The following is a 25,453-nucleotide window of genomic DNA, read 5'->3' on the forward strand; positions in this document are numbered from 1 at the left end:
TGTACCTTTCATCTCTCCCTTTTATGCTACTTAGGTTTATCTGAGTATCCAATGTGGGTTCAGGTTTTGTTAGGCCTGAAACATATATAATTTTGGGGGGAGGGAGCTTTTTAAGGAAAATAATCTTTTTTTTTTCAAATTTTACAAAAGCATATAATGATGCAAATGTATTTTTAAGGACCCTTCTAGATAGAATGAAGCTTAAGCTAAGATTCATCCTCTGCCAGTATCACAAACTGAGAAAATACTTAGTTTTTTCCTGTCAAAGTATAGTCCAGTGTAGTTGGGAAGCGCACAGCTGGGATTCAGTCACAGGCTTTCTGCGTGTTCTTTGCTATTGCTAGAGTCCGAGGTGTGCCTTCTTCCCAGGCGACAACAGTAACTTTCTAAATGGTCTTCCCACTTCAATTTTTTCATACCCTCCCTGTTTGGACTTCTTCTTGTTAGAGGAAAGACAGCCTGTATACAGTTAAGAAAGCCTTGAAAGTCCTTTAGGTGGCAAAGAGCAGGTATGTAGTTAATTTGAATGTGAACACTCAGCATACAGAAGTACAAAGGAAAATCGTCCCTTCAGACCACATCATCACTATGGCATCAGATTGCTTGTGGGTAAAACAGAGTAAGCTTAACACTTGAGTAGTTTATATGCAGAGTTAAAACGAATTGATTTTATAAGCTGGTTGCCTAAAGGCTGTGAAAATAATGGAAGACCGCAGACAGGCGAGTTAAGCGGCCCCCTGGACAAAAATGTTGCTGTATCCTGAGTGTCGGGGTACCTCTTTTCACACAGGAAAACCGTCTGTCATTGGGGTTAGGATTCAGAAAAGAGGACTTAAATGAGGTCACTGAACTTTGCTTCGGAGCCTAAGAAGAACAAATGTAAGAGCACACGAATGTTTCTTATAATTCTTATCAGAAATACTCAGGCTCAAATTTTTTTTTTTTATCATTTTTTTCCATTTCCCTTACAGAATGCCTTTGCTGAGATCTGAATTATGGTAAAAATAACTTTGTGGTTGGTTTGGAAAATAGAAATTGGGCATCATTTTTTCTGACCTTTAGATATTTTTAAGTGTCATAAACTATTAAAAAAAAAAACAACTCAGAACTCCCTTAATATGAAAGATTGGCCTCCTAAATCCTTCACTATCTACATACCGCTAATATCTTTGGCACTTATAAATATCGAAGGAAATCAGCCCTTACTTATATCGGTACTTTGAATGATGTTTTCCAACTATTTGGACACCATTATTAAAGAAACTTGCTTTGAAGGGAAGACCACTTCAACATCCTTTGATGGTGAGCTTCCAACATTTTCTATAAGCAAAATCACATTGTAGGCAAACAGCCTGGCAGGAATGTTTGATCATCAGCTGTTGAATAAAACAGGCAAATGGTGTGAAGGTCCTTCAAGCACTTGATAAAGTAAGGGCCCCAAAATGGCTGGATAAAAAGGCATGTAAATGTGAGGGGGGCAGTCACTACGCTTGGCTTCAGGTATGCTAGCCTGAGCTCATAAAAGATCCTCCTCTTCACTCAGTAGATTCATGGAGGCGCATGGCCCAAGAGTCAAACACAGCTCAGGTTGGCTGCTAGTTCTGACCTTTACTAGTAGCTGTGTGACCTTAGGTGAATTATTTAACCTCTCTGTGTCTCAGTGTTCTCATCTTAAAATAACCATAATACCTATTCATATGATTGACATTAGGATTAAAATAGGTAATATTTATAAAGCACCTAGCATAGATCTTGGCATATAGTAAGAACTATGAAAAGTGTTCATGAAATAAAATTACTGACCAAACATTTTTGAAATCTTATGCCCTAAAAACTCCAATTTTGTTTAGAATGTATCTGCCTAGTTCAAAACACTCACACAGGAAACCAAACCAAACCAAACCATACAGCTTTCAAGCACCTATTTCATACCTTAGGACTAAAATGTATTCCGTCTCCCTTATACACTCAGTTATCTACATCTGCATGTTTATGAAATATAGCTATTCAGATGTCCTTTATGTTTTCAATGTTTAATGTTTTTGTTTATTTAAAATGGTGTCTGAACATAGATATTTCACTTGAAAATCAAGGTGGACTTTAAAATTCAACTTATTTTAAAATCCCCTCCTTTGAATTTAAGACCTAAAAGCAGGGTGGTGGCCCTTAAACTGGTTCTTTCCACATAACTGTGTCAACTAAATAAAAAGAACTGTGTCAGCGAGTGGCAGCTTTAATTACCAGTTTGCTCAGCCACCACCACTTTGCTTGGCAGTTTTACTATTCATAAAAATAAAAGGTTCATATGTTGGGTGACAAAGCTCTCTGGGGGCAACAGGGAGGTGCAGGGGGAGGAGAGGGAGGGACCCGCAGGGTCATGCCACAGCTGCTTCTCTGGGATTTTAGGTCAAGGCATGACTTTTACAGTCAAAAGTCTATTAGCAGGAGAAGGGCGGGGACAGCTGGGGACCGCAAGGAAGGGTGGAGCAGCTGAGACGGCAGAAGAGTATCGAGTCAAGCCCTTTCACCTCCTATTTGTGTATTTCCACCCACAGGGTCAAATATTCCCGTAACTATAAAAATCCTAGAACATGATAAAAATGCAACATAAAACTCTACTTAAACATAATAAACTGTAACACAAGTAGTTTAGCCACATCCATTTTCTTAGCTTCAGGAAATAAAGCCTTTTGCCGTGTGAAGGCAGGGTCTAAAATCTATGCTGGCCGTGCTTGTAGCCCGGTGGCTGAAGTAAGTAAGTAATTTGACAACGACTCTCCTAATTTGCTAAATATGTTCTTCTATGAACGAAACTGCTGGAATTAGCATGGCTGTAAAAGTCAGGGCGTCATTCAACTGTGGTATTTCTTTTTTATTAGAGTAATTCTCACAGTGTAGGAAAGCAGTAGCCGTAGCCAGGATTCTCTTACTTTCCATTTTAAATATTATAAAATCAGAGCACGCCACCCTGTAAAACTGAAACTACATGATGCCATTTTTGAAAGCAAATGTTTTGTGTTTTTACCTATTTCTTACTCAGCAATAATTTCACCGAGCAAGAGAAAGAACTAAAATGAGTGCCTGGTCATATCAGGAGTGTCAGTGTTTGATCTAGCAACTTTAGCTTTCTTATGTTTTAGTCTTACCCCATCCCTCCTTCCTTCCTACTTTATCAGAGACATGGCAGTAAACATAAGGCCCTGTCCTTAGGGAGCAGACATTCTAATGGGAAGAGAAAGATAATTACCATGCCAGCAAATAGTTAAATGATGTGATTTCAATGAGCATGCCCTCTGGAAAATAAAAGTTCCTGGGATAGAGTGGCGTGGAGGTGGGGGTGGGGAATGCCTTCGATTACAGAGGTCAAGGAAGGCCTCCCTGAGGAGGTAACATCTGATTAAGATCTGAATAAAGAGAAGGAGCCAGCCATGTCAGAATTTGCCAGAAAGAACATTCCAGACTGTGGGAGCTTGTACAAAGAAATTGGTAAGCTCTAATTTCTCCACTTCAAATTTTATCTTGCAGCTTAAATTCTCTTTCTAGCAAACCCAGCTCCACTTTTCTTATGACACGGCATGTAACAATTTCCCCAGAAGCCCAGCGGCCAGCACAAAGCCTGGCATATATAGTAGGGGTTTAACAAAGGAGCAATGACTGTGTATGACCTCTGTGACCCATACCTGCCCTGTCAAGCTCTAAATTGTCAATTGTGGCCACCTATGACCTGAGATAACAGAAGCTTCTAGAAGTCATGGGAAGGAGCCACCTGCAACACAATGGGAGGTTTGTTCCTAATGCCACTTCGAGGGCATTAGACAGGAATAGATAATCTTTCACCTTCCACAAAACTTCGGCCTTGCCGACTTGGCGACTTACCATGCCCGGTGTACTCAAAAGAATCCGCTTCATCAGGAGTATCGAGTTCGTCCACATTGATGTCAATTTCATCAGGACTGTCCAAGTTATCATCAGAGAGAACAGATCCTTCACTTTGGTCCAGAGACAGATTGATATTTGGGGCTGTGAGTTTGATTCTCTGAGGATGAGAGCCATTAAGATCCAGCGAATTGGGAGGTTCTAAAGAACAGAAAGAGGAGGAACATTAAGTGGAAGACCACACACATGGTGGCCAACAGTGGTCGTGGGCCCCAGCGTTAAGGCCCTTTCAGCAAAGGCACCTGGTAAAAGTCCTTATATGGGTTCTGGAACCCCCACGCCACAACCAGCAGGCCTCAGCACTGGCTCGCCCCAGCCACATCAGCCCTGGCCATGTAGAAATAGGAAGTGGAAGCCATTGCTAAGTGAGCGGAGAACTAGTTTTTAGAAAAGCCCTGTTCAAGTTTGAAAACTTGACACTGATACAATATTGAATTGAATTTTTTATGATGCATAGGACCTAAGAAAGAGAGTTAAACTTTCCATATAATTCATAATAATCCACATAAAATTTATTCCTATAGGATGGAGGATATGAACTTTATGTCATGTTCACAGACACTCCCCAAATACTTCAGTTCTTGACAACTCTGTGTATCATCTGCAGTGACCTTTCTTTGGCTGGCATTCTTTTTTTTCCCCCAATAAAACTGAGGTATCCTCCCAGATTACATTCCTTGGTCAAGCAGTCATTACCTCTTACGCCAACACTGCTGTTAGTTCCTATACCATAGCGACAGTCTTCTACGGAAGGCTCGTGGGAGGGGCTCCTACCCTTTCACTGTAACACGCATCTTGCTGCTCAGTGCCTCTCACCTCAGAAGCACACCTGGAGAAGTCATTTTTTAACCCAGTTGATCCCAACTAAACAATGGTAGAGAGATACCCTAACAATAGAAATTACAGGATTTCCTATCATAGATTGTTTTGAATGTCATTTGGTATACACCTCAGTTCTGGAATTCTAACTCTGGTCTTATCCTAAGGAAGTTAACCCTGTTTCTTTGTCATGAAGGTTTTTTGTTTTTTTTTTTTTTTTTTGCTTTTTGTTTTTTCCTGTATAGAACATCACCTAAACTGTGTTCTATGTAATGCACTTGTGTTTCACCTGAAAAATAGTTTCTCTTGACCAATAAATTTATAAAACATTGGGTTTCTGTATTACAGGCATTCTGAGAGCAGTGCTGTCCAAAAGAATTTTCTGTGATGATAGAGATGTTCTATATATGGCTCTTGAGCACTTGCGATAAAGCAAGTGCAGTAGAGGAACTGAACTTTTCAAATTTATTTTAGTTTAATTAATTTAAATAGCCACATGTGGCTAACTGCTACCTGTAGGACAACCAAAGCTTTAATGCCTTTATTATTCAAAAGTGGTTTGTGAGCCTTGAAGCGTGGAGATGTGCAGAGGCTACCATGCTTATTTGGCCACAGAACATGTAAGAATAGTTATGTCACATGGTTAATATTTTGAAGAATGTACTTTAAATACTCAGACAGGAAAAAAAAAGTTGACTCCCTCTTCCTCAATTCTAGCCTTGACTGATAACATCAGGGGTCAGGATCTTGGTTAAGTTCTTGAAGCTGGTACAGTGCAAAGGAGTGAACCTAGTCCAAAGTGGGAGTCATCTAAGCTGCAACTGAAAATTTGAAAGTCCTCTTTGTATATACCATGGGTTGTAAATTCTTAGAGTGTGGTTTTGTTTTTTTTTAATAATCAGGATACTGAGCATTCTCGACATTGCACTTCTAATTTTAAACATTCACCCGTGTTAGCATAATTTTGGTGAACTTAGAAGTCAGCTAGAATTTGGTATTATGATAAACAGCAGCTAATTATCACAAGAACTGAAAACACTGGCAGATCCAGCCATGGCCGAGGAGGTAAAAGATGGCCCAGTATTCGAGGCAACTATGAAATTAACCAACCATATCAAGCCTAACACCTTCCTCGCAAACATTTTTTTCAACTCTCTTCACTTTTATCACTGACATCACAAGTTGGATGCACAGGAAATGGTTCTCTCACTGAATAATGAGCATATTTGGATATATAATAGCACTGATGGAAATGAACAGATGTTCCCTCACCAGGCCTCATGTCCGCAGCCCCGGGACTCAGTGTTCCCTCCTCAAAGGCGGTGTCCATTCCTGCATCCTCTGACAGGAGCCTGAAAAAAAGAAAACCAGAGTGTAAACAATTGTGTGGGGGTCGGTTTGAACCAGAGATTCCAGGATAACATTTTCAAATCACTTGGAATAAACCAAGTATGTGTACTGAATCTATCATAAGTGGCCCCACATTCCAAGACAGACTTTCTGCAGGGACCAAGACCATGGACATGGTTTTCCTCTGCGCACACGGCACCTCACTTTTCCCAGCAGTTCACATAAGTAAATACAGCCCAAGTAAAAAATTCAAAAAACAGGAAAAGCAAATAACTAATAAAATACACAAAAGAGGACATTTCAAAATTTTTTTTTTTTTCCCAAAAAGAGAGGCAATACATGTGCTTTGAAGTCAGGACAGACCTGACTTCGTATCTTTCTCTTCCTCCAGATAAATTTAAGCATGTGACAAACTGTCGTGGGCAGTTAAGAGCATACTCTGCCGGCCTCACTTTCTTTATGTGTACCACCCACGACACTGAGTTGTTCAAAGATTAAGCAATGAATGTAAAGTGCCGAACATTCCTGAGAAGGTACCAGCTGATGGTATTTTCCTTCCTTCTTGGAATATTTACGGATTCACTGTGAATGGTATGTTGGTGAAGGTGGTTCTGGTTACGTTACTATCTTTTCTTGCTAATCAGGGTCAAATCCAGGAGTATTTATATTAGTGTACTTAGTAAGATTGGTGGAAGGGAACAAATACTGGAGAGAACTGTGACAAATCTATCTGTTCTTGTATGAAGCTGACCACCATTCACAATAGATTCCCCTTGACTTATTTTTATCTCCTGACCCTTGTTCAGTACATCCCCATTTATCATGACAATGATGTTTTTCTTCTTAGTGGCCTCCATGTAATTTCACTCATCCAGGGTGAATACTTCCGATGGAGGCGCTAACCTAAATTTAAACAGGGTAAGCCTTTGTGTTGAAGTGCTAAATTTAATTCCTCCCTCCCTCTCTTATTGAGACTTCTCTCCACCTCAGTCTGGGTCTACCAAACACTGGGAGTTTGCTTTCCTGGATGATCACTTTCTTCAGGATCCAAGTTAAACCCTCTACTGTCAGTGAAGACTATGATAAAAACAAACTCCTATGTCTCTAGTGATAACTGTGCTTCTTTCATTCATTCAACAAATATTGAGATCTTCGTCTCTCAATACCCCTTTGCAACACAGAGCAAAGACTCTGTTAAGAAGGTGCTAGAAAGCCAGAGGTAGCATGCATGAGGGAAGGGAAAAGCTGACACCGTGATCAGGCAGTACTCACAGGAGGGGCCTCTCACAAAGCCACAAATATTATAAAAGGCCATGAGGACTTTTTAGGAAACCCCAGGGACAGAGTAGGTATGCTGACCCAGGATATAGCCTGGAGGCAAACCTAGGAGAAACCCAGGTTGTGCTCATTGTAACTACTTCAGTCACATCCATACGTTAGGTCTATAAATATCTGTAGAAATGCAGTGGCCAAACAGAACAGTTGGCAATGGAGCAGAATGAAGTTTTACCATCAGTCCCGGGATCTGTGAGGTCACAGATCATTCCATCGTGAAGGTAAGTATTTCACCTTATCCGTCTGTAGTCACTACTTAATTTGGGGTTGTCTGCGTACAGGATGGAGCTGCCACAGAGGATGGACAGTTGTAAACACAGGTCAGGCTCTCAATGGCCGACCTCCCCAACAGATGCTCGGCTCCACGTCTCCACCTACAGGACGGATCCAGAACTGTCCGCCTGCTGGATGGTTTTCATAATCATTATTGCTCTTCAAATATTTCTGGCTCTCGGCCTTTGGGGCACATAGTAAAATTGTACTTCCCTGCCCTCCTTTGAAATTAGGGTGGCTACGTGACTTGCAATGACAAATGAAATGAGAGCAGATTGGCAGGTGTCACTTCTGAGCAGAAGAATTAGGAGCATGCATGTAGGTGCCGCGTGCTGTTCCCAGCTTGGTGCCTGCGGAGGCGCTACAGCCAAGTGGCTGTTGGGTATGTAAGCAAGAAAGAAATTTTTGTTTTGTTTTGCTCAGAGGTATTGGGTTTCTTTGTTACCACATGCTAACCTAGCCCATTCCGACTAGTACAGCTGATCTTTATTGTTTGTTTTGAAGGGACTAGCTAATGCACACTACGCCCTGATTTAGGTAACCGCTTCCCACTTTCTCAACCCAGGCTCTGGTTGCTGATACACCTCTTCTTGTCTTGGTTGCTAAAGCACAAAATAACATTTTTAAAAATGGAGGGCAAAGCTCAGAAGAGCATCAAATGCTTTCAAATATTCTACAAACATGAGTATATTAACATTATTAATATACCACCTTTATGGGTTTTGCTTAGCCACATAGCACTTGTCAGTTAACTTAATATTTTTCTTTAAATTGATTTATTTTAGTTACATAAGTTTATTTTGAAAGGAAGGTTTGTATCACTGTATATATGGAAACTTAGAATCACTCACATAAAACAGTCACAGAAATATAATCAAAACAAAACAATGCTATTAAATTCAAGGTAGAAACCCCTGGGTTCTCAGTCTGCTTTCTTTGCTAAAAAGAGGAGACTAGAAAGTGTCTAGCAAGGTGTAATGCCGTTTATCGTTATAAATGCAAAGAAATGCTGTATCAGACAGAACACCCCAAAAGTAATTAATACATTTCTAAACTTGAGAGAGACCGGGGAAATCCCCAGGTGCTAGCAATGAGGAGTGATTCTAGAAAGCTGAGGCAAGGCAGCCCACAGGGTTTTGGACTGGACATAGGACTTAGGGCCCAACAGAAGTGACCTCCAGGTGACAGAAGAAAGGCCTAAAGCTGAACTTCTAAATAAGGCTGTGGCCCTTAAAGAGCTGTTCTTTTAATGAAAAGGGGGCTAGGGGGGCAAACTTTATCCTCTGGCCTTGGAAGGCATAGTCTGCCTGGAATCTTGGGTGGAAAGTAAAAAGCCACCTATGAGAATTAGAGGCTACTTGTATGCCAAACACTTCTCAATTTATATTACCTGAATGATGTAGGAAGAGATTAAAATTAAAATTCACCTAGGACTATTGAAGGCCTGGAGTCCTAGCGTTCCAGAAGAATCAAATGTGAAATCAGTTGGTAATGCTACTTTTATAATCTAAGAGTCACTGGAAATCCACTTAGGAGGAAAAAAAAAAAATTACGAAAAATGAACTCACACCCCCACCCCCACCCCCAGCTACAAACTACACTAGGGAAAAAAACACGATGAAGGATTGCCCACAGACGCCATAACAGAAGAACCAGCAGCAAGAGTGTTTTTTTTTTTTAAAGGATAATATGAAAGAGATGATAATGATTAAAGAGTAAAACTTCCTGATGTTAAAGCACTGAGATTTGGGGTTTGTCATAGCAGATAGTGTCATTTACCCACAGTAGCCATGCTGCTTCAAAAAGGAACATGTAAAAATAATAATACAGAAGTAGATAAAGTGATACAGAAAGAAATAATCAAAAAAACATTAGCCATAGGAAAGCAGGAGTCACTAGTATCAAAATAGACTTTAGGCAGGAAAAGCATTATCAAGGCTTAAGAAAGTTATTTTATGATAAAAGGAGGAATTTCACAGATATAATGATCCAGAGCCAGTATGCTTTTAACAACATAGGCCAAAAACCAAAAATTGAATATAAATTATAAGGAGAAATTTGAATATATGTCTCAAGAATTTATAAATCAGTCTGAAAAAATGCATAAAGATACAGACGATCTGAACAATGTACTAATACAGCTTGATCTAATGGACAGATCTGCACTTAATAAAAATACATTTTTTTTCAAATTCATGAAAACTGATTATATAGAATGTCTCGTGAAATAACAAAAGTCAATATTGATGTACCTTATTCTCTGACTTGAGGGCCGTACGTCAAATCAATCATAAAAAGACAGTTTGGAAATCGAAAAACACATTTGTAAGTAACTGAACAATAAAGCCTTACATATCAAAACTTGTGAAAGCAGCTAAGGAAATTCCTAGAGGGAAAATAAATAGCCTTGAATTCAGATGTTAGAAAATAAAATAGATTGAATTAGCTAAGGGCTCCACTCAATCCAGGAAGTTGCAAAAATAACCATCCTCTTCTATCAAGCCATGAAAGACATGGAAGAAACTTAAAAGACATATTACTAAATGCAAGAAACCAGCCTGAAAAGGCTACAAAATGTACAATTCCAACCAAATGGTATTCTGGAAAAGGCACAGCTACAGAAACAATAAAAAGATTGTGGTTTCCAGGGGTTTGGGGAGAGGGAGGGAGGGCGCACAACGGATTTTTAAGGCAATGAAATTATTCTGTCTGATCCTATAGTGGCTACATGTCATTATGCATTTGTCAAAGTGCATAGAACGTACAACATCAAAAGTGAACCCTAATGTAAACGATGGACTTTGGTTGATAATAATGTGTCCATGTAGGTCCATTGATTGTACAAAATATGCCACACTGATGAGGGATGTTGAGGGTAGGCGAGTATATATGTGTGGGGAGGGCTATGTGGGAACTCTGTATTTTCTGCTCAATTCTGCTGTAAACCTGAAACTGCTCTAAAAAAATTAAGTCTATTTAAAAAAAAAAAAAACCATGCTCATAGGTGATACAGTGCTATTTATACTTCTAATCACAAACACCACCAAGTGGGGAACCGTGGCCTAAGTGGAATTCTCCAATTTGAGAATGAATCCCATGCATGTTAGTAGATTTTGTGCTTCTGGTACTTACACTTCTTAATAAAGGAACTAGCATGCAGTAGCATGGCAGTCCTGGCACCACAGAGTAAAGGACCAACTACAAAAGCAGAACTTTGGAATCCAAATTGGAAACAAAGAAGTAAAACTGTCGCTGTTTGCAGATGACATGATACTCTACATAGAAAACCCTAAAGAAGTGACCAGAAAACTACCAAAACTCATCAATGAATTTGGTGAAGTTGCAGGATACAAAATTAATATACAGAAGTCAGTTGCATTTCTATATGCTAACAACAAAATAGCAGAAAAAGAAATTAAGGAGACAATTCTATTTACCATCACACCAAAAAGAATAAAATACCTAGGAATAAATCTACCCAAGGAGGCAAAAGACCTGTACTCCAAAAACTGTAAGACACTGGTGAAAGAAATTGAAAATGACATAAACAAATGGAAAGATATACCATGTGCTACATGGATTGGAAGAATCAATATTGTTAAAATAGCCATACTACACAAGGCAGTATACATATTCAATGTAATCCCTATCAAATTACCAATGACATTTTTCACAGAGCTGGAACAAAAAATTTGTACAAAAACACAAAAAACCCCAAACAGCCAAAACAATCTTGAAAAAGAAGAACAGAGCTGGAGGACTCACGTTCTCTGACTTCAGACTATAAAACAAAGCTACAGTAATCAAAACAGTATAGTACTGGCACAAAAACAGACACATAGATCAATGGGGTAAGATCAATGGAACAGGATAGAAAGTCCAGAAATAAACGCACACACTTATGGTCAATTAATCTACAACAAAGGAGGCAAGAATATACAATGGAGAAAAGACAATCTCTTCAATAAATGGTGCTGGGAAAACTGGACAGCTACCTGTGAAAGACTGAAATTAGAACATTCTCTGACACCATATACAAAAATAACCTCAAAATGGATTAAAGACCTAAATGTAAGACCAAATACGATAAAACTTCTAGAGGAAAACATGAGCAGAACGATCTTGGACATAAATCACAGCAATATATTTTTTGAACCAGCTCCTGGAGCAATGGAAATAAAAGAAAAAAATTTTAAAATGGGATCTAAGTAAACTTAAAAGCTTTTGCACAGCTAAGGATACCATCAACAAAATGAAAAGACAACCTACAGAACAGGAGAAAATAGTTGCAAATGAGGTGACTGACAAGGGACTAATTTCCAAAATATACAAACAGCTCATACACCTTAATATCAAAAAACAAAACAAAACAAAACAAATAGGCGGAAGACCTAAAGAGACATCTCTCCAAAGAAGACACACAGATGGCCAACAAGCACATGAAAAGATGCTCAAAGTCACTAATTGTTAGAGAAATGCAAATCAAAACTACAATGAGATATCACCTCACACCAGTCATAATGGCCATCATTAAAAAGTCTACAAATGATAAATGCTGGAGAGAATGTGGAGAAAAAGGAAACCTCCTATCCTCCTGTTGGTAGATGAGCTACTAGGGAGGACAGTATGGAGGTTCCTTAAAAAACTAAAAATAGACTTACCATATGATCTACCAATCCCACTCCTGGGCATATATCTGGAGAAAAATATAATTCAAAAAGACACATGCACCTCAATGTTCACAGCAGCACTATTTACAATAGCCAAGACATGGAAACAAACCAAATGTCTATCAATAGGTGACTGGATAAAGAAGATGTGGTATATACACAATGGAATACTACTCGGCCATAAAAAAGAATAAAATGCCATCTGCAGCAACATGGTGAACCTAGAGATTATCATATTAAGTGAAATAAGTAGAACAGAGAAAGTCAAATAGCATGATATCACTTATATGTGGAATCTAAAAAATGATACAAATAAACATTTATAAAAGAGAAAGAGACTCACAGACATTGAAAACGAACTTATGGTTACCAAAGGGGGAAGCAGGAGATGGATACATTAGGAGTTTTGTATTAGCAGATACAAACTACTATATATAAAATAGCTCAACAACAAGGTCCTACTGTATAGCACAAGATACTCAATGCCTTGTAATAACCTATAATGAAAAAGAATATATATATATATATATAACTGAATCTCTATGCTGTACACCAGAAACTAACACATTATAGATCAACTATACTTCAGTAAAAAAAAAAAAGAAATAATAATAATAATAATAATAATTATAATAATAATAATTATAATAATGTTTTTAAATACAAAGAAAAAAAGTACCAAGAAAAAAAGTTTGATTTTGTTTACCTCATTTTGACCAAGGAATCTCTTTTCTTCCTTTCCCTTTCTTCCTTCCTTCCTCCCTTCCTCTTTCTTTCACATATAAATACAGAATAAAATTTGGGAAGCACAGGTCTGAGACATAACCCAGTGAGATATGTGTGCCTTTCTCCAGATCTTGGCCTTTATCTACCAAGAGTGTAGCAAATGCAACCTAAATTCCTGTACAATATTTTCCTTCTTCCAGAAAGAGTACAGGATACCAGCTGAAGTCTTGGATTCTGGAGTAAGACTACTTGAACTTGAATCCTACTCTGATAGTTTTAAATGTGTGACCTCGGGTAAGATGGAGAATTCCTGTGGGTCTCAGTTTCCTCATCTATAAATGGGGGAAGTATCATTACCTACCTAGGATGCTGTTGTAAGAATTAAATGAGTTGATTTAGGTAAGGCTTGAGAGTGCTACCTGGCACATCTTAGTTGATGCTACAGAAGGGTTACATATTACTGCTGTTATTATTTCAGTAATTTTGCTAAAAATTAGAACAGTGGTTTTCAAAGGCAAGCACTTTGGATCACAAGCGCATTTACTGCAGAAATAGAAAAATCCATCCTAAAATTCATATGGAATTTCAAGGGAACCCAAATAGCCAAACAATCTTGAAAAAGAAGAACAAAATTGGAGGCCTCACTTTCTCACTTCAAAACTTATTACAAAGCTATAATAGTCAAAACAGAGTGGTACCAGCATAAAGGCAGATACACAGACCAATGGAATAGAATAGAGAACCTAGAAATAAGCCCATATATATGTGGTCAAATGATTTTTGATGAGGATACCAAGACCATTCAATGGGAAAAGGACAGTCTCTTTAACAAATGGTGCTGGGAAAACTGGATATCCACATGCAAAAGAATAAAGCTGGACCCTTACCTTATGTCATATACAAAAATTAACTCAAAATGGATGAAAGACCTAAAAGTAGGACCTAAAACTATAAAACTCCTAGAAGGAAGCGTAGGGGGAAACTTCATGACATTGGGCTTGACAATGATTTCTTGGATGTGACACCAAAAGCACAGGCAACAAAAGCGAAACTAGAAAAATAGGACTACACCAAACTGGAGGAGAAGTTGTCCCCCCTCCAGGGCAGCTCCAGCATCTCGAATCCCAATTCCTACCTCTTGTTCTCATTTCCTCCATCTTGCCAATGGTTTGGTGTAACAGACCCACGTTAGCTGACGTCCTGGCACTGGGAAAACTCTGAATCACACTTAACATTTCCATGTTCTTTGGGGATTCTGGGCTTGCTTAGATCCACAATTCAAAGCTGAAAAGAAATTCCTTCATGCCTCCACCCTCAACCTATTCTCCTGCAAGGAATTTCTCCTTAGACTTTTAGACCACTTTACCTAAGAAAAGACAAGGCTCACAAACAGGGAAGCAATCCATCATGGTGGGGTCAAGAGAATCAACCCCACCTCTGCCCCTTATTAACCATGTAGCTATGGTAAAGTTAGTTGACCTCCCTAAGACTTACTTTCTTCATCTGCAAAATGAGTATGATGGGAGGAATAGTGTGAGATTTCAGAGATAATGAGTCAGGTGTTTGGCAAAAGTTCTACTATATTATTTAATATTACTCTTACTATTGTAAGATTTGGGGCCAACTAGGCTTCCCATATTCACTGTGAATTTCTGAGATGGTCATGGAACCCCAAGACCCTTAGACTCAACATTGAAGAATGACAAATGGAGTGGGGGAAAGGGAGCGGTCACCAGCCATAGAATCAACAGGAATTCCCAGCACCTCCACTGTCACATCCCTGAGGTAACTGCAATGGGCTAGATTTTGGACTCCCACCCGCTACCACACACACAAGTTCATGGTTGAAATCCTAACCACCAGTACCTCAGAATGTGAGTGTACTTGGGGATGACGTCTTTAAAGAGGTAATGAAGTTAAAATGAGGTCATTAGGGTGAGCCATAATCTGACATGACTGGTGACCTTTTAGGAGATCAGGACAGACACACACACAGAAGGAAGACCATGTGAAGGCACAGGGTGAAGGCGGCCATCTACAAGCCAAGGAGAGGGGCCTTAGAAGATGCCAATCCTGCTGACACTTTGATCTCTGAATTTTAGCCTCCAGAATTGTGAAAAAAATTTTTCTTTCCTGTTGTTTAAGCTACCCAGTCTATTCCACTTTCTTATGGCAACTCAAGCAACTGCATCTCCTTCACCAGCACACTCAGTTTCAAGAAGGAATTGTGTCAGTCCTTGCGCTCATCCTTTCTACTGAAAAGCCCTTCCACTGCTGCCTGGCAGATCTGGAGGGATGGAGAAACCCACGTCAGTCCCTCGAGGCTGAGAGAAAGCAGCCCTCACCTTTACTTACACATGCCCCTCTGGATAGTGTAATCACAGCCTGCGAAGCTAATTTATGAGACAATTAATTTCATACTCTCTTGAGGGACATAGTCAGTAATCATACAGCTATGCCAACTTCACCGGGAGAGCTGATTCATGTAGTGATTTCTTTTACATTGGTATGTCTTCACTGTGTAAATGCAGACAGCTATTTAGGGGGAAAAAAGTGCTTATGCTTTTAAATAATTATTGTTCACAGAATGACAGCATTACATGGGATTCCAAGACTCTGTCTGGTATATGACTCACATTTGCTAGTCTCTAGGTCCCTGCTGGTGAATAAAAGTTAGTATTGGGAAATAAAATAAATAAAATCAACAGCTTAAGACCAGCCACCTACCCACCAAGCTAGTTAGAAACGAGCCTTGAGCTTACAAACTCTTAAGTGCATGAAAAATCTGGTGAGGGGCTTCTCATGGGAAATTCAGTCTCAGGCCTTCTATCAAGAACATGACCTTTGCTCACCCCTGAACTTAGTCTAATGAGCAAGGAAAACTTCCCCACAGCCAGCCCAGGAATGGGGCTTTACTTCCATCCCAAGCTTCCTTTCAGTTATCAACGCTGACTTTCCATAGATCAACCATCTCTAGCTCTCCTCTCATCTGCATTTTACCTGCCCTCCTAACCTAGCTTTTGCACAGCTGCTCTCCTGAGATCATATTATGTTGGCTTCACTCCTGTTTTATTTTAGAAAGAGCTATTTTTAGAAATTCTGACTTCATCCACCTTTTCCGGGCATTTCTGGGAGCTGGACACAGAAAAATGGAATTGCTCCAGTGGCAACATTTAAATTCTTCTCTTAATTCTCTTGCTTCATGGGCAATGGTGGCTTTATGAATGGGTCTTCCATACTGGAGTTAGACAACACTAAATCCTGCTTTTCAGGGCACTCCATAAAGCCTGTGTTCCTTTCTGAATTTTTGAGGGAGGGACTTTGAAAGACCTCATTCTTCAGGCAAAACTATCCCTAAAATTCTGATTGTCTACCTAGGGTTTCCAAACCAGTTTCCCACAAGCGTTGACAGATGTAGCCTCTCTGGTACTCACTGTTTGCTTCCCAGGCTATTCTTTTGGGTAAGAATTTAATAAACACTTCAGTCCTAGAACCATGTGGAAAGCATTAGTCTGGGGGAGGGTATATTACAAAGAGCATGGTTCAGACACACATTCTGCGTGTATCTGAGAATTTAAAATCTAGGAGAAAAAAAGAGGAAAAGACAAGTTCACACAAAACAACGCAAGTCGGGTAAAATCCATTAGCTATGACCATGGAATTTCAGAGACAGGAGTGGTTCCTCCAAATGTAAGCACAGGGTGGATGAACCTGGACACCTCCCGACAAGAGGTAGGAGTGTTTGGGCTGGATCTTGTGGATGGGCTGGAGAGGGAATGGGGATAGATATGAGCTCTCCTGCTCCCTGTCTCCCCCCTTTGTCCTCAGCCCCCAAGCCCACGAGCAAGACTCATTCTGTTCTACTGTATGAGTCAGAATCTTCCTGGAGCTTGCCAGGGGTACCATTTGGCCTGACCCCTGTCCTCAGAGTGGGAGTTCTCCTCCCTCTGGTTGTAAGGTAAGAGTCAGTCAGCCGCTGCCCAGGAGGGAAGAAGATAACTGGAAGAAAAAGTCCTCACCCTCTTCACATCCCACTGAAAGGTCCACCCCCGTAGAGAGGCTTGCAGACCTGCACTCTTGGTAATGATGGAAGTGTAGTCATAGAAACCACAGCCCAGCATTGGGACCGTGACCTAATGCTGACTAATCCAGTGTGGATTCAGCTTTCTGAAAGGGCTTCTGCCAAAGATAGCTCTGTCCTGTTCAGATGAGAGTGCCATGCTTTCCTCACCTTGTTTGTTAACTAATTTCAAGAGCAGTGAGGCTGCAGTCTCAATTGTGAAGAATGAAATGATAATTGATAGGTTATCACAGGGTGTACCAACTCTTCTCCAGACACCTCCCCAGAAGATTCTTATCTCGCTCAACATTCAACCACCATACCTCTCTTCCAAGTCTGCAGTTCTGTAATTGGCTCTCTTCTTTTGGCCCTAGGCCCAGTCCAGTGTATTAGATTTCAGGGGGATGACCACCTCTCACCTTGCCTCCCGTCTCCCCAACACCATTGCCAGTCTATCACCAATCGCAACACCCAACTCAAAGAACTCTGACCTCCCATTGCCAACACATTTAATACAAATTTCTTTGTTTGACCCTCAGGGCTTTCCACCATTTAGATCAATCCACTCTTAGCATCCTCCAAATGCTCTGCCTTTCAGACAACGTGACCTCCTAGCTTCCCACATCTTGCTAACAGTTCTCCTGTCTCCATAGTTTGGTTTATATTCCCTTCTGCTGAAATGCTTCTTCCCCCGGCTGTTGACTCTACCCCATCCATGAATCCTGTACTTGCTCCCCTACAACAAAGGAGAAGGAGCAAGGCTCTCCCACCTTCAGCACCCAGAGCCCTCGGGTCCACCTCTCACGGAACTACTGACTTTACTCCACCCTTTGCAAGCCATTAGTTTTACCCCTCCTCCCTGTGGACTGAGGAAGAGATTACATCTTAATTACCTCTGTAATTTTTTACAACCTTTACAGATGCCATCTTTAGGGACAGATAGCATCTTGTTCATAATAAATGCACAACCTCTGAGGACGGAGTTCAGTTTCATTTTCCCCAAATTTCCAAGGGTTGCAAAGGAATTCGAAAATGCCACCTTGCTCTTAAAATAGAAGAGTGGGAAGTTTTTTTTTTAAGCTCTGAGAAACAAATGCATGGACCAGATTTTACTAAGCACTTCTCCAAGGCCCTGAGGTGAAAGGAAATAGAAGAGCTAGGCCACCTGGGTTCTGATCCTGGTCCAGCCACTGACTGAGTGGCTGACTGAGCCAACCCCTCACTCTAACTAGGGCTCATTTTCTTGCCTATCAACTGAGGAAGAGAGTCAAAGTGAATTCTACAATTTGTTTCAGCTTATATTCCCTTAGCAGTTGAAATTCAGGATGCAAGAATAATTCGGAGAACCAAGCAACTATCAAAATCATAGGCAAATGGCTTAACACAGCCCTCAGATGATCATGGTGTTCAGACAGGGGGCGACCACAACTGCCTCTTCTCCTTCACCCCTTTTGCACACCGACCTACCAGTACCCTATGATTTCTGACATTATTAATCCGGGAAAAAAAAAACAAAACTGTATTCCAATGTTCCTTGTCAACTCTGAGGCAGACAGGATACCAGGGGCAGAATCTGCCTTTCAATACTTTTCCCTCTGCCACTTCTCATCCCTTCCCCTTCCCTCCAACTATCCTACTAACTAGAATTGATCCGGAATTGAGAACCTGTCCCCAATTCAAATACTACTCTGGCAGCAAGTTGGTTCAAGGAAAGCCTCTGTCTGCAAAATCCTGGCATCTCAAAGGACAAGCAATTCCAGGCTAGCTAAGGAAAAAAAAGCTTTTATTTGCCAGAGGTGAACTCAAACTTTCCTGTCATAACCTCTATCGAGTATCTAAACCTATGTGCAAACCTCACACTCTCTTCTGGCTAACTAGAAAGCATGAAGTCTAAAGATCAAAAAAGTATTGTGATCCTTTATTTAACAAGAGATAAATCCTTCCCGGAGTATAAAGACATTCAAGAATGAAAACTCAAATGGAATGCAAACAGAAATTCACTGGGATGTTCCAAAAGAGAGCCCTAGTCAGTGGGAAAAAAATAATTTGACTTCTGGTTAATAGGAAGGAGAATTTGGCTCATTACCCTTAAGCACTCAGGAAGCTTTAGCTCTTTATTTAGGATGGAAAGGGTAACTTTGCATCACAAAGCTGAATGTCCTGGGGATGTTTAGGCACTGCTGACTGAGAATGACAACAGCCACATCTTGTTTATGTCTTTGAGTTGAAAAGCAAAGTCCAAGCCATTTTTAAAGTACAGTGCTTTCACTAACCTGCGTATATCTAAGTCACTGATAGATACATTTCCATAAAGGCATTTTTTTTCTCCCAAATAAGGTAACTCTTATTTAGAGAAATATCACAGGTCATTTTTTTTTTAATTACCAGGAAGTTTAATCTAATGATTCTAGTTTTTACATTCCGTGAATGTGATCAATTATGCTTTTAAGAAAACTTTCACCAAATGAACATTTTGAAATGGACTCATTCCGTGGCAGCTTCCATTCTTCTCTATAGGAGGGGACTGGGGGGACCATCTGGTGGGAGGTGAGCCTGGAAGCTGGGCTTGAATAGCGGTTTAGTAAAATCCACACCACGTCAAAGGAGGAGGCAGTTTATAGAGCTTATGTCCCTCTCCCTTAAATCACCACGACCAGTACTCTGATCTCAGGCAGAATCACACTTTAAGTCACTCCTCGGTGGGAGTCTAGTTACGTGTTTTGGTTTCCACAGAGGAATTTCATAACCCATGTATTCCTTATTTGAAATTGATCAGGTGATCTTTTTTTTTTTTTTTGGTCAGATTCTCACATAACTTAGATTCTCAGCGAAATACTGATATTCTCTAAGTAGCGTACTCTGTCTTCTGATTTTGAAAAGGCAGAGAGCAACATAAGCCCATTTTTGAGGCTGACTTATTTCTGCAGCTTCGAACTTAGGTAAGATTTAAAGGTTGCAGGATTTATTAGGAAGAAGGGTATGTTACTGGCTTCAAAAACTATTAGCAATAATATAAAAAAAAATAAAAACACCACTGAACCAGTGCCGCTCTGCTTGTCACAATAATCCACATAGACATTTTAATACCCATTAGTCAAGAGTCCTAAACAATTTCCAAACTGTCATTTCTTTTGATTTTCTATCTCCATTCTCATCATAAACGTAAAGGAATAAAAAACGTTTATAGCAGAGTCTGTGTTACCTAATTACCTGATCACTAAGGGAGGGGCAGGAGACAGCATGCCGGACCACAAGCCCTTCCAGTATGACTTGATACTGCATGAAATGCAGCTGCCAGCTGTCACTTGCGAGGGGCTGAGCAGAGCTCTGCATCCTCTCATCTCCCTCCCCTCTCCCCCTCCAACTTCTAGCTGCAATAGACCAGTCTGTGAGAACAACACTCTCCACTGCAATCTGACCTCCTGGCCATTAATCCTCCTAAAACCGCACCAGGACCCACCTACCTTGTGAGGACAAGAGGAGGCTGGCTACCGGGAGAGCGAGAAGGATGCTTGGTTACAGCTCCTCAGCATCCCCGGTCTGGAGCAGTTAACTGGAAATACAGATTCGCCTCCATTTTTGGTCACATGATCACGGGCACAGCTAAATAAGGCTGATCACCTGCCTCCCAGCTCTCCCAGTGAGCTGGTGGCCACTGCTGCCGCTGCTCCACTCAGGCTGAGGGATGGAGCTGGGGCTGTGCAGAGTTTCATTTGGGATTATAAAATCCTCTCTCACCTAGGTGGTGGAGTCAGAAATGCCCCTTGATTCTTGGGTCTGCTCAGAAAAACTGCTGTCACTCCTGTTCCTGAGTGAGACTGGATGTGAATGGGCTAAATGCATAGACTGGAAGGAATTTAGTTCCCCTGAAACCTCTTTTAAAAAAAGAAAGTCCTGCAGCTTCAGAGCACACCCAGTAAGATGGCTGTAAAATTATTTTCATTTCATAGACAATGGTTAAGACCATAATAAAACAGGCTTTGGAAGCATATCGAGATTCATAAAGAAGTCCAGCCAAAGGTTCTAGAGAAACTTGGGATGTTTGCCCCAGACCTTTGACTGACAAACAAAGGTATGTGACCAGTAAGCACTTACACCCTGGAGTCAGAAGGCCTGAGTTTGAATCTAACTTCCACTACTTAGTAGCCAGTTTGGACTGGTTACCAAATTGCCTAGTGCCTCGGACTGCTGACTCACAAGTAAGTAATAATAACAACAATGTTACTTTAAAGCAGGATAATCTAGGTAGAGCCCTTAGAGAGTCTGGGTTAAAATAACTTGGAATAAATGCTAGCTACTAAGACTATTATGAATTCTAAAAATGCCAGCAGAAATATTTGAGGTAGTTCAGTCAAAGGAAATATGAATGAAAACTTTACATAACAGAAAAGCATACATTCGTTTGTTTGATCTTTAAAGGAAAAAAAAAATGTCAGACAAATCTAAGACTTCTGATCATCATCAGGCAAAATGTCAAAGCGAAAAGTAACTACAGGCACCACCCTCAGAACTAGGTTATTAGAAATCCCAGATTACAAGATCTTTTTCTGGCCATGGTAAATAGTTAAGAAATGTTAGTTTCTATCCTTAAATTGAAGGGCATTTCATGTCCTCCCCGTGATTGGTGGGGGTGGTCAGAGGGCAGTAGGGGAGAAGAGGAAGAAGCAAATTTTTATATCTCTATTTAAATTAAAAGCCTACAAAATTCTTCTAAATCATGAGCAGTTATGAAAATAATTTCTCACGTGCCTCCTATTGTTTAGCTATGACCTATGGGGCCATTAGGAGGGCATGCGTTTGCAGGGCTCAGCAAAAACCTAGTGCATGTCCTAAAGCCGCAGTGAGCCAGAAATCTCCAGGCGAGATTAAATGGCTTCAGAGCTGTTGCACCCTGGCTGTCTGGGGTGAAGGCTGAAAACAGGGTCTGGTCTTTGTGAAGGGATGGCTCCGTAGGAGTTTCCCTCCTCAGGTGGAAAAAGGCAGCAGTTGGAATGGCAGAAAGAGGGGTTACATGTTATAGAACAGAGACTGGAACTGAACCTGTCCTTAATATCTGTTTTAAAAGTCAGGAGTTGATAGGGAAAGTGATTAAGTCATTCTCACTAGGCCAATCACAGATACCTTTAAAACATATAAGAAGTACTTCATTAAATGGGGCAATGTGGGACGTCCGTTACCACCGGTGAGCTTTCCTTTCATCTCACAGGATGTTCTCTTCGATGGTGTTCAGGCAAAATAGCTCAGAGGCAGCCGGGCACTTGAGGAAACACTGTCTTGTTCATTCCACAGACGCAGTTACAGTTATTTTAAAAATTAAGAATTCCTGCCTAGATGCAGTAAGTAGCGTCCTGATTATTAAAGAAACTAAAAGGACATGGCAGATGCCAAATTCTCCAGGGGAGTTTTAGCTATTCTTTGAGAGCCTAATACTTTCAAATTATTATTTAAGGAATTGAAGTTTAAAAAAAAAGTAAAAATAAAAAAGGTCTTTGAAGATTGTATATTGTCAACTGCTACTTGGGTTGAAGATGTCAGAGTAAGAAGAATTTTTCCTCTCTGGATATTCAAACTGGTATAGGCAATGGATAACCAAGACAACAACCACAACAACATCACCAACTCAACAGGCACACTGTTTTCTCCATGAGGCTGAGGGAAGTGGGTTAACAGCACTCTAAGCAAACTGAAAGGCTATGAGAATCTTGAAAGAACTGTGATGAACAGGAAAAGTATAAGAACACTAAAATTAAGTAACCGGTTTCAAATTTCAAAAGAAGAAGGAAGATGGATTTTGTAACCTTTGAAAAGATGCATATTCCTCCTATGAACTGAATGATTCTGTCCCCCGCCTAAAATTCATTGGTTGAAACCCTAAGCCTCCCTCCTTGTGATGATGTTATGACGTGAGGCCTTGGGGAAGTAATTAGTTTAGGTGAGGTCGTGAGGGTGAAGCACTCACGAATGGGATTAGTGCCCTTCTAAAAGACCCCAGACACCTTGCGTACTCTTCCCACTATGTGAGGATACAGTAAGAAGTTGGAAGTCTGAAATCTGGAAGAGGGCTCTCACCAGAACCCAACAGTGCTGGCACCCTGATTTTGAATTTCCAGCCTCTAAGACTTTAAGAAATGAATTTGTATTGTTTATAAGCCACCCGATCTAAGTAATTTGTTACAGTAGCCTGAACCAAGTCACTGCCAAACTAAATCTAGGGCACTCCTCTTGGAAAAGGAAACAGCAAACATCAGTAATCAGTTTCAATAAAAGCAAATTATGTTGGACAAACTTGACTTTTTTTCCATTCCTTCAATCAGGCATATTTATGGAGTGTCTAAATATGTGTCACTCTTCTAAGCATTAGGGGTACAGTGATTAATAAGACAAACCAAACTCTGCTTTCCTGGAGGGTACATCCTCATATATGGAGAGAGACACAAAATCAATTAAATAAACAGAAGATCTTTTCAGATAGTTAAAAAAAAAAAAAAAACTGGTAGGAAGAAAATAAAGCAGGACAGTGGGACAGAGCACAGTTTCAACCTCGGCACTATTGGCCCTTGGAGCTGGATAACCCTTTGCTGTGGGGGGCTCTTTTGTGCACTGTAGGCTATGTAGCAGTGTATGTGGCCTCTGCCCATTAGATGGCAGTAGCATCAGCCCCCGTTGACAAAGATGTCTCCAGATATTGCCAAGTGTTCCCTCAGTGGGAGGGGTGAAATTGCCCCAAGAACTCGAATGACTTGGCAGTACAGTTACTGCTACTCTAGATGGAGCAGTTACAAAAGGGCTCTCTGGGGAGCCACCAAGGCTGAGAATGAGCCAGCCGAGTCAGGAGAGCTCCAGAGAGTGCAGCTGGCACTAAATCACTACCCTGGGAATGAGTCTGGCGGGCGAGACTGAAGGTTGATGGAGAGATCAGAGTCTTCGTGATCAGAGATGTAGCAGTAACTCAGACACACAGGGCCTTACAGACTATAGTTAAGAATTGGCATTTTATTCCAAAATAAACGAGAAGACATTGGAGGTTTTAAGAAGATCGGTAGTGAAAGGACGATATTCCCATTTGAAAGGCTCACTCAAGCCGGTGAGTGGAGAATGGACTGGAAGACCAGGTTGGCAGGATGGAGACAGGAGTCTGGATGAAGCACCCATGTGGGCTGACTAGGGCAGGGCTGCCACATAAGGTTGGGTGGATTGTGTGTGTGTGTTGGGCTGATGTATAAACCATTAAGATTAAAGATTAAAGAAACTGGGGCTCAGTAGGTAGTTATACTCAGCTAGTCCATTAGAATAAAATTGAGAAGGAAGTCACCTCCAATACAGTTAGATGAAACATCCAGGTCTGAACAAACAATTCCAGTCTCCAGTTTCCCTCTTGAACTGGAACTAGAAGTTAGCAGTAGGGAAATGACAGTATCATGGCACTCCATGAACTTGTAGTTCAGTTACGGACATGTTGGCAGAAGTAAATGGTGATTGGTGCTCAGTGGCAAAAGCAAGGACCTCTGAGATCAATGGAAAGACCGTGAAATGTACTAACAGGAAGAAAGCCAGTACAGCAATATTAACATCAGAAAAAAAAAAAAAAAAAAGAGAGAGAGAGGTGAAAGCAAAATTAAATAAAGTCAAAAAGGAAAAAAATGAACAAAACCAAATCTAGTTATAAGGAAAGACTAATAAAATGAACTCATTTCTAGAAATATTGAACAAGGGGAAAAGAGAGACGATACAAATGCATATCAGGAATAAAAGAATAATAACTACAGATATAGTAGAGATTGAAAAATAAGAATATAGCAACAACTTTATTCCCAAAACTTTGAAAAATTTCGTGAAATGAACAATTTTCTAGAAAAATATTAAACAGCAAAGTTGATGCAGGAAGAATTACAAAACTTGAGTAGACCAGTAATCATCAAAAAATCAAATTATTAGTAAAAATATCTATCCCCCCAAATAAGGAATAAGCACAGACAGCTCTATAAACAATACCTAATCCTCATGTAGTAGATAACCTCCCCTGGATTATACACGTTATTCCACAGAACAGAAAAGGAGGGAAGGCTCCCTAGTTTGCTCATGGTGCCAGTATAACTTTGATTCCCAAACCAGACAAGAGCTGTATGATGAAGGAAAATCATAAGCCAGTGTCACTTATGAAAATCTAAATTATTTTCCAATAGATACTATACTAGTTTCCAAAATTCACTCGTCGAAATTACTTTGCTATTCTCACTCGTTATTTGATGTGATGTTACAACTTGAGTATAGATGCTGTTTAAGG

The 25,453-nt window shown here is 40.3% G+C and overlaps 1 protein-coding gene across 7 annotated transcripts in view; it reads right to left on the reverse strand.

Moving 5' to 3' along the window:
* Positions 1 to 25,453, reverse strand: part of PRUNE2 (prune homolog 2 with BCH domain) — a 233,525-nt gene that overhangs the window by 32,101 nt on the left and 175,971 nt on the right. For all 7 annotated transcript variants that reach the window (XM_045515150.2, XM_074361730.1, XM_074361731.1 and 4 more), the window contains 2 exons: positions 6,028 to 6,107; positions 3,877 to 4,077 (listed from right to left, as the gene is read on the reverse strand). In XM_045515150.2, the coding sequence (XP_045371106.2) occupies positions 3,877 to 4,077; positions 6,028 to 6,107 (281 nt within the window). The remainder of the gene's footprint in view (positions 1 to 3,876; positions 4,078 to 6,027; positions 6,108 to 25,453) is intronic.

The sequence above is a fragment of the Camelus bactrianus genome, chromosome 4, assembly GCF_048773025.1.
Source record: "Camelus bactrianus isolate YW-2024 breed Bactrian camel chromosome 4, ASM4877302v1, whole genome shotgun sequence".
NCBI classification, from domain to species: Eukaryota; Metazoa; Chordata; class Mammalia; order Artiodactyla; family Camelidae; genus Camelus; species Camelus bactrianus.